The sequence below is a fragment of the Marmota monax genome, unplaced genomic scaffold (assembly GCF_021218885.2).
Source record: "Marmota monax isolate L192 unplaced genomic scaffold, Marmota_monax_Labrador192_F-V1.1 WCK01_AAM20220418_F8-fsc00160, whole genome shotgun sequence".
Taxonomy (NCBI): domain Eukaryota; kingdom Metazoa; phylum Chordata; class Mammalia; order Rodentia; family Sciuridae; genus Marmota; species Marmota monax.
In genome coordinates, this window is record NW_026694183.1 from 3,842,428 (window position 1) to 3,851,767 (window position 9,340).

Sequence of the window (9,340 nt, forward strand, 5' to 3'; positions counted from 1 at the left end):
AAATGGAGAGTGGAGTGGACAAAACCATGCAGTGTGCATTATAAATACAGCACAGTGGGCTCCACCTTAACGCATCCCTATAAAGCGTAAGTACATAAATACTAGTGGATAGAGGAGGGAAAAGTGGGGGAGGAACATCACAGCCACTGGGGACGGAAGTGGAGCAAATGTCATCCCATGCGGGTATGACTGTGTCAAAATGAAGCCAACTATTACGTGTCACCACAGTGCACCATTAAACCATCAGAAAGCTCACCATTTTACTCTGTCACCTGGGTGGTGTCCACACTCCCTCATTCAACTCATGGGACTGGTGGATGATGTAACTTGCGACACATAATAAGTGTTCACAGTGCTTTAGACACATGTCACCACTCCATAACTACTGAGCACTCACAGGGTCACGTGATTGCCAAAACTCTCTAGAATTTCTTGGCAATACTAGTAATGAAACAAAACTCAGAAAACAGTTTCCCCTTTTATAAAAGGTAGCTCTTTGGTCTTGATGGGCCCAGTGTTCTGTCTGTCCAGAGCACACGTGCCCCAGCAAAAATGCCTGATTCAGTTCCTCTCTGCCTTCAGCCAGACGAATACCCATGCGCTGACTGTTGGTCATTCCTGCATCTTGCCCACCCCCAGGGCTTCTGGAGGGTGCCCTACTCTCTGTCTCAGCCTTGGGTGGTTTGCATGCTGCCTCCTCTCTTGGGGGCATTTCTGACCTGCTTCCTGTGCACCCTCTGCCTCCTGGGCACCCTACACATCATCCAGGCTCAGGTGAGCAGGGGGCATGCAGGGTGGGAGTCCTGCAGGGCCGGGGTGCCACTTCCCACGCCGGGCTCTAGTGGCCTCTGGGCCTCTCCACTCTGCCCTCCAGTGAGAGGCTCACTCGCAGGTAAGGGGCATCCTGCCTTCTTCACTTAGCAAATATTGGCTCGTCACCCAGGCAGTGTCAGCTGCTCTTCAAGGTGACGTGGATGAACAGAAAAGAACACAAATCTGTCCTCATGTGGAGCTTCTGCAGGCAGGGGACCCAGATACTAAAATATAGAGAAGTTTCATAACATCAAGTGCCAACCCGTCTTTGTTTGTAAAGTCAAGTAGGGAGCCGGCTGGATTTGGCCACCATGGACATTAGCCAAACCTGGAGTCAGGGGACACAATTCCAGAGTTCATTGTTCCTACCTGGGTGATTTCCTTCAGATGACATCCCGTCATGGAGAGACAGGTACGGCACATTCCAGGGGGCCGACAGCTACAGCAGGGACATGGTGACGCAGCTCCTGGAGGTGTCCAAGAAGAACGTTGGCATGAACAAGACGAAGATCCTCAGCGAGGTGAAGAACGTGGCCAGGTAGGGGTCAGGCCACCCTGCCCTCCCCTTGGCTTTTGCTCGGTGAACACGTGCTGGAGACTTTCTCTGTGTCTGGCGTGAGGACTGCAGTGGTTAAGAGAGGCCCGTGTCCCTCGGGACTTGCCTCTGTGATGGAGAGAGACCGTGAGCACCGTCAAGGAGAGAATGGGCTAGGGGGAGGGATGAAGAGTGGCTGGCTTCCTGGGGAGCTTAAACACAGGAATTTACTGTCTGTCTGTCCAGAGGCCAGAAATCCAAGCCCAGCGGTGGGCGGGGCTGGCTCCTCCTGGGGGCGTGGGGAGGTTGTCCAGGTCTCCCTCCTGGGCTGGGAAGGGATGGCTGTCTTCCCCCTGTGTCCTTTGACATGCTCTTCCTTCTCTGGGTCTTCTGGGACAATTTCCCCTTTTCGTAACGAAACTAGTTGTGTGGGTTAGAGCTCACTCGCAAGGTCACTCCACTCTGCCGCTCTAAACATGAATCTCAAAGAAGGGCACAGTGTGATGTGCTGGGGTCGGACCTCAGCACAGGAACTTGGGGGGACACAATTTGACAGACAACTCGGGGTTCACTGAGAGAACCAGGTCGAGCTACTTGAAGGGTCATATCAGAGAAGGTTTCTGAATGAAGTGAAGGATCAACTTTCACACTTTCTCCTTGGGGAGGGGGAGGTGGAGATCCCTGGAGCAAGGGTGCTGCATATGTAGAGTTGAGGTGGAGGGAGGCGGGAGAAGAGTCTGAGAGAGAGAGGTGGAGGAGATGAGGCATCAGTATCAGTGTCCTCTTGCTGCTGTAACAAGTGACCACCAGCTTAGTAACTTTAAAACCTCAGCTTTGTCATCTCGCAGTTCTGGAAGTCAGAAATCTGAAGTGAGTCTTGGGGGCTAAATCCAAAGTGTTGGCCAGGCTGATTCCTTCTGAGGGGTCTGGGAGAGGTTCCCTCATTGCCTTTTCAGTTTCTGGGACATTCAGTGTCTGCATTCCTTGGCTTGTGGCCTCTGCCTTGACCTCTTGCTTCCACCTTCTCCTCTTGTCCCTTTTAAGAAGGACCTGTGTGGTGGCATTAGGCCCACCCTGATAATCCAGGACCAGGGCCATCTACCCACCTGAGGAGTCTTAACTTGACCACACCTGAAAAGGTCCTTTGCCATGAAGGTGACATACTCACACTCCAGAGATTCAGACGTGGACATCTGTGGGAGTCTCTATGCAGCCACAGAGAAGTAGGCAGGGCCCAGAGGAGGAAACCCAGGGAGGAGTTGGAATTTTCTTCTCAAGGTACCAGGAAGCCCCAGTTGTGAGCAAGGAGTCTTCAGAGGACCACCCTGGCTCCTGTGTGGCCTGAGGCTGGATGAGCAGAGGACACACAGAGCCCAGGAGACTGTCTTTCCGTCCCTCCGTAGGGAGGCAAGGTGGGAAGCTCCAGGTCCTCAGGTTCCTCTCTGGCCTCAGTTCTCCCGTCTGGAGAAGGTAGGGAAGTGGCTCTGCCCCTCTCCAGGGTCAGTAGGTAAAGCCTGAGGGACACACAGAAGTATCAGTTAACGGCCGGCGTCCTTAATCATTCTCAGTTAATTCTCAAGCATTTTCCTCAAAATTCCATGATGGTGACTCCTTTGAGTCATTCAGAGACGTTCAGAGCATTAGAAAGGCTGAGCTCTTTACCTGGTTCAAAAAAGCTGATCTCAGACCATTGAAGAGACAAGGGAGCTGATTGGAAAGTGTGGGTGCATCTCACAGAATCAGGAGCCCCAGGCCCCAGGGCAATGCAAGCCTGCTCTGGGGATCTGGGAATGCAGATGGCACAGCATATCCAGCAGTGTCCCTGCCCCTCACTGGCACCTCCTGTCTTCTGCAGCTGTGGCCTCTCTGTGGTGGGCACCTGCTGAGGGCCATTGCTAAGTAAGAATGACACATGGCAATTTATTTGTCAGCCTACCTAATGTTGCTTAGAGGAATGACTCTCCATATTGACCCAGGTCATTTGCAGTGTCATTGCATGTAAGGTGATCTTGCTCAAGGATCAGGGCAGATCGGGTTTTAGGGCGTTCCCGGTTTAGGACAATCCGGGTTTAGGGTGGTTCCAGGTTTAAGGTGTACCCTGCTGGGAATCGAGCATATCCTGCTGCCTCAGGCACGCCTGCTCGTTGAGTTCCCATTGAGTTCTTGCGGGATTCAGAGAGTATTTTGGGATTTTGCCCAGAACGTGATTGGGGCCCAGAATGTGAATTCCCCCAGAACGTGTGTAGAGTGTTGGTGTGAGTTGGGGAATAAAGAATTGCTGTTTGAATCTACAAGGCTGTGAGTGGCTCGTGATTGTGTGCCCAGCCAGACTGCGGCATTTTGGTGGTCCGTGCGGGGAACGTCTAAAGCTTGGAGGTAAGTGAAATTGCTCGCCCCTGAGGAAGAGCGAAAGAATGGGTGACCAATTCAAAAAACAATGTGTTCTTGTTTTGACTTATTTTGTTTTTATTCCCAGCTGCCTGTTCCTAGAACTTTCTCAGGCAAACTGGGGAAAATGGTTGACTCAAGGACTGAAGTTGTTTGCCCCCAAGGAAGAGAAATTATTAGAGGAAGGAGGCACCCCAGTAAGACCAAGAACAGTTAGGACATATGTTGATACAATACAAAAATGTAGCCCATGGCTTTTTAAAGACGAGTTATTAAGTATATCAATGAGACCATCATGGTATCCTGTAGAAGGATTTTTCTTCAACAAGAAAGAGATGGCTAGTTCTGTTTACTACATTTGTCTAAGATCTTGGTTTTTACAGACATCTGATTAATTTACAAAGCTAAAGTTTTAAAATATCAACCACTAAATATAAAATCAAGTACTCTTTACTTGACATTATGTGTGTTTTCATAAATTGGTGAATGGAAAAAAGGTTTAATATTGCTTTGGTCTGTGTCTTTGCTGAAACAAGGTTACTAAGTGTTAAGATTCTATCATGTGTAATTTATATACAAAGAGTATAAGAAGTTTCAGTTGGGTTTCAATTATAGTATTATAGTATCATAAAAAACATGAAAGTCTTTCATCTTATTAAAGTGGAGTAATTTGTCTAAATCAGAAATTTTATAAGAGTTGTTTCAAAATGTGAATTTATAAAAAGGGTTAATGGTTAAAAAAGAGATAGAAAAAGATTCAAGATGTGAAAATATATTTTAATATAAAGGTTAAAAAAAAAGAAAGAAATGTTTCTAGATGAGATAATCTCTGTGTGGTAAAGTAAAAAGTTGTAAAATGCTGCAGTCTGGCTGGGCACACAATCACGAGCCACTCACAGCCTTGTAGATTCAAACAGCAATTCTTTATTCCCCAACTCACACCGGCACTCTACAAACACGTTCTGGGGGAATACACGTTCTGGGGGAATTCATGTTCTGGGCCCCAATCATGTTCTGGGCAAAATCCCAAAATACTCTCTGAATCCCACAAGAACTCAATGGGAACTCAACGAGCAGGCGTGCCTGAGGCAGCAGGATACGCCCTATTCCCAGCAGGGTACACCTTAAACCTGGAACCGCCCTAAACCCGGATTGTCCTAAACCAGGAACGCCCTAAACCCCAATCTGCCCTGATCCTTGAGCAAGGTCACCTTACATGCAATGACACTGCAAATGACCTGGGTCAATATGGAGAGTCATTCCTCTAAGCAACATTGGGTAGGCTGACAAATAAATTGCCATGTGTCATTCTTACTTAGCAATGGCCCTCAGCAGGCACCTACTGGAAGGTAGTGGCCCAGCACTCCCAGGCCTCCACCTCTCCATCTCTCCTGCACGATGGAGTCCCTACTCCAGCTGGCTGGAAAGGCTCTGGTTGTCCCACTGGGGATCACCAGACACCCAGCCCCATCCACAAGGTGCAGGGCTCCCCACACACTGGTTCTCAGGTGGCCCAGGACCCCCCACCCCCACCCCGTCAGCACAGCTGGCGTGTGGGCTGGATGATGCCCTACTGTGGGGCCACAGGAAACTGCAGGATGATTTTCAACCCTTGGCCTCTGCTCTTAAGAGGCAGGAGCTCCTCCTACTTATGACAATCAAAGGAGCAACAGTCACCCCTGGTTGAGAATCATAGCTATTGTAGTCAAGTTTGGAACATGCTACATGACACTTAAACAGTGCTCTTTGTTGTAGGACTTATCAGGGGCTTGAGTGACCTAATGTGCTTTCTGCAGCTCTAAGGAGGGCCTGGTATGCTCTTTGGATGGCATTTAGGACATGTCAAATCACAGCTACTTCAGGAGTTGTGCTGTGCAGAAGGTTCCTTCAGGACAGTGTCCCTACAGCTGTGGGCGCTGACTCCATGAGAGCCTGGCTCTGCCTGATCAGAGGCTTAGACACTGGACAGGGACATGCAGAAAACTCCAGGAGAATTGGGCATAAGTAAGCAAGTGGATGCCCTCAGGGGGTTAGTGGGGACACTTTTCCTGGATGGAATGACTTCAGCTGCGTTGCTGATGACTCTGGTCCTTGCAGAGCTTGGGAACCCACTTTCTGGTCCTTAAGACGTGGCAGTGCTACTGCGTGTGCCCTGGTGGCTGTGAGTGTGGGGTGGAGGCAGATGAGCCCCCGTGATGGGAGCTGGTGAGGTGTCCATGTCCTGCTGGTGGATTCTGTGCTGGCTCTGTGGTCACGGGGCCTCCTGGAAGGAGGAGTCTGGGGAAACTGAGTCAGAGCCCTGGACTGAGGAGGCTGTGTGTGGCTAGAGGACCTGAGGGCAACCAGTTCCCTGAGATCTCCCTGATGGTCTGACAGTTCAGCCAGACATGGGACAACCCTGATGTGGCCCCTGATGAATGCCTTGAGTCCCTTGGGTCCACTCTGCCAGCACTGAGTGTTACCACCTCTGGGTTCCTTTGCTCAGTTGGGGATAGAAATGGAGGCAGGTGACACCATTTGGGTGAAGCCTCTCTGGGGCTCAAGCTGCAGCACTCAGGAGGCAGCACACGGGACAGGGCCCTGCACTGCTCCCTGGACCCTGGGGGTACAGAGTGCGCACAGGACAAGACAGGCTGTGCAGGTGCAGGGCCAGAGCTGCCACGGTGCAGGACTGTGCCCTGTCTTGTCAGTTCTCTGCCCTTGGCACCTGGGTCGGCCCTTGGCACAGAGACCTGCTCAAGCCCCAGGGACCCTGAGGAGCTCTGCTCAGGAGAGGTAGAGGAGCTCACCATCTCCAGCCCAGGAGGGCTCTACCAAGAAGTCAAGTTCAAGTTCAGGTACGTTGTGTGGGCTGGAGGTGGGGTTGCAGCAGAGCTTGGGAGGCTCAGCAGCTCCTGAATCTGTCACTGAGGGAAATGTGTTTGAAGGCAGCGGCTCTGGGTGGGAACCTCAGGGGGCATCGGGGTCCTCCCTGCTGTGTCTCACTAATAGCTGCCCAGGCTTCAGAGGTCCCTGTGGGGGAAAGTCACAGCTTCTTGCTTGGATCTCAGCGAGGACCCAAAGCTCCCAGCTGGGGATGAAGAGGAGTGTTCTCTGGAGGACACAGTGGTAGACGTCCGAGGCTCCCGTACTGTGGGCATCCAGATCACCAACAGGACAGGTGTGACGTTCAAGGATCCCATGTAAGTCCCTTCCTGTCTCCTCCCTGAAGGTCATTCAGGTGTCTGCAGGGCTGGTGTCCCCTGAAGACTCTTCTGGCTTGCAGGTGGCCGTCTTCTGTGTCCTCACAGGGTGGTCCCCCTCTGTGTGCATGCTGATCTCTTCCTCTGAGGACACAGGGCACCCCCACCCTACAGACCTCACTTTAGATGAGTCACGTCTTAAAGCTTCTGTACAGATAAGGTCCCGTTCAGAGGCACCAGGGTTGGACTTCAGCATGCGAATCTGGGGGCTGCCGGGGGGGTGGTCACAATTCAGTTCACGACAGGACCCACCCAATGGCTCTAGTGTGTGGGTACAAACCAATAAATCACAGACTTCACGAAGAGCATAGGACGGTGGCTGGACTCAGCCGCCCAGTGGCCCTCCCCTCTTTCGGGCAGGTTGTTTACAGGCCACAGCTCCCGTCCCTCCTGGCTGTCCATCTTTCATCTCAGGTCGAGTCTCTGTCCTGCCAGGAGCTGGTCTCACCCCAACCTGAGAGGTCTCCCTGTCACCCGCTCTGCTGTCCCCGGCCTTCCCACCACCCCAGAGTTCTCTCATGTCCTGCTCAGGGCTTGTTCTTGCTTGTGGATCCTCTGTCCTTGTAACTGGGCCTATAGCCCTGGGGGTCAGGCCCCACAGCCCTGCTCATCACGGTGTCCATTCACTCATTCCATAAACATTTATTGGGTGCCTACTGCATACCTGTACGGCAGCAAGCATTTCAGGGGTGGACACTTGACCCACACATGGGAGCCAAGGATCTGCAGGGTGGGTGTGGAGAGAGGTCCAAGCTGTGAAGACACAGGGCTCAGTGTGTGTTGGGAGTGACACGAGGGTCCTAGGAAAGGGGGTGGTGCTCTGGGAAGGCCCCAGAGGGAGAGCCTGTGGCCTGGGCCTGGATGCTGAGCAGGTAGCCATGGTCCTGGCAGGAGTGACTTTGTTCTGTTTAAGGAACAGGATGAAGGCTGGGTCAGGGAGGGTGTGGGAGAAGCCCTGAGTGACATGGGATTGGAGACATGGACAGAGCTCCATCCTGTGCACTCTGGCGGGTGCCATGGCGTGTGACGCAGGGGAAGAGTTAGCTGTAGGCCGAGTTCTGCACACGTGTGCTTAGCGTTCATAATGTTGGACAAATCAATGTAGCCGACAGGAGCTCCACGGTAGGTGGTGGGGCTGGGGCAATCCAGGTACCTAGTGGACGAGCGTCTCTCCCAAGCCATGAGTCCCTCTCGTGCAGTGCACAACACTGCCTGCAGACACATGGGGCCCCAACTCCTCTCCCAGGCTCTGCTGTCGGAGTGGCCAGGCCCACGTGAGACCACCACCTGTGCTTCCCCCGAAGTCCACTGTCCACTGCTCCTTCACAAAGACAGCCTCCAGCTTCCAGGGCACGGCGGGCCTGCTGGCCTACCAGGGCCCAGACGAGCACCTGGCCCTGCTGTTCTCCGTCCCCTTCAGCTACACCCTCCATCGCATCCAGTTTGCCCTGGCCGTGCTCAGGGGGCCGCTGGCCCAGGACGGCCTGGAGCAGGTCTTTGATGGCATCTTGGAGAAGGAGGCCCCGGATCCCAAGGTGGTGAAGTGCATCCTGCAGACCCTCAGGGGGCCCTGGAGCTGAAGGATGGCTCCCTGAGCATCAGAGCCACCGTGTCCAATGTTCATGTGGCCAAAATGGATGTGGTGATGGAGACCAAAGCCACCTAACTCTCCCTTGTCATTTCACCTGGCTGCTGCAGCCCCCGTGGGCGGGTGACCCCAGGGAAGGAGGAATGGGCCCCTGTCATGGGCTAGATCCTCGGGGCCAATTCAGCTATGAGGACACAGGTGCCTAATAAAGCTTGCTGAGTGACGCTGTGTGACCATGTGGCTCCTGGTCTGCTGTCACAGCACAGCCTCCCTGTCCACCTGGGCTCCCTTCATCCCCGCCCTGGGCCCTGTCCCACTTACCCACCAGCAAATCCCTTCCCCCACTCTTCTTCAGGTGGACTGTGTCCCCAGCTGTCCCCTCTGCTCCTCTGGCCTCCTCCCTCCTCCCTCCCCTCCTCATCTCTCCCTCAGTGATGAAGCCCAGGACCCTGGTGGGCCCTTCATGCCTGTGCCCCTTATCACACCTGGCACCTGAATCCTGGAGAGGGTGACAGGAGTCTCAAGACCCCAGGCAGCATCTGGCGTGGACCCAATGTTGAGGGACATTACCATTGTTTGTCACACCCTGCCTTTCCTAAAGTAGGGCTCAGGAGTTGAACTGTGTCCTGCCAGAAGGTCCTGATGTCACAACCTCCAGTACTTGGACTGTGACCTTTTGTGGAAATTGGGTCTTTACAGATGTGAGAAAATGGAGGTGAGGTCATAGGGGCAATCCACCTGCCTCAGTCATATAGTAGCTAGGACCCAGGCCTG

At 53.0% G+C, this 9,340-nt stretch overlaps 1 protein-coding gene across 1 annotated transcript; it reads left to right on the forward strand.

The window, feature by feature from the left end:
• The first annotated feature begins 1,039 nt into the window (after positions 1–1,039).
• Positions 1,040–8,784, forward strand: LOC124107819 (uncharacterized). Its single transcript, XM_046466013.2, has 4 exons — positions 1,040–1,351; positions 6,427–6,573; positions 6,787–6,918; positions 8,225–8,784. The coding sequence occupies exons 1-4, from the start codon at positions 1,266–1,268 to the stop codon at positions 8,556–8,558; spliced, it is 699 nt and encodes a 232-aa protein (XP_046321969.1). The 5' UTR covers positions 1,040–1,265; the 3' UTR covers positions 8,559–8,784.
• Positions 8,785–9,340: the final 556 nt, after the last annotated feature.

Bases quoted from the DNA above. Each gene is read 5' to 3' on its own strand.
- LOC124107819 (XM_046466013.2), top strand. From the start codon at position 1,266: ATGGTGACGCAGCTCCTGGAGGTGTCCAAGAAGAACGTTGGCATGAAC. The intron at 6,574-6,786 runs GTACGTTGTGTG...CTTGGATCTCAG, and splicing joins GAAGTCAAGTTCAAGTTCAG to CGAGGACCCAAAGCTCCCAG. The intron at 6,919-8,224 runs GTAAGTCCCTTC...CTCCTCTCCCAG, and splicing joins GTGACGTTCAAGGATCCCAT to GCTCTGCTGTCGGAGTGGCC.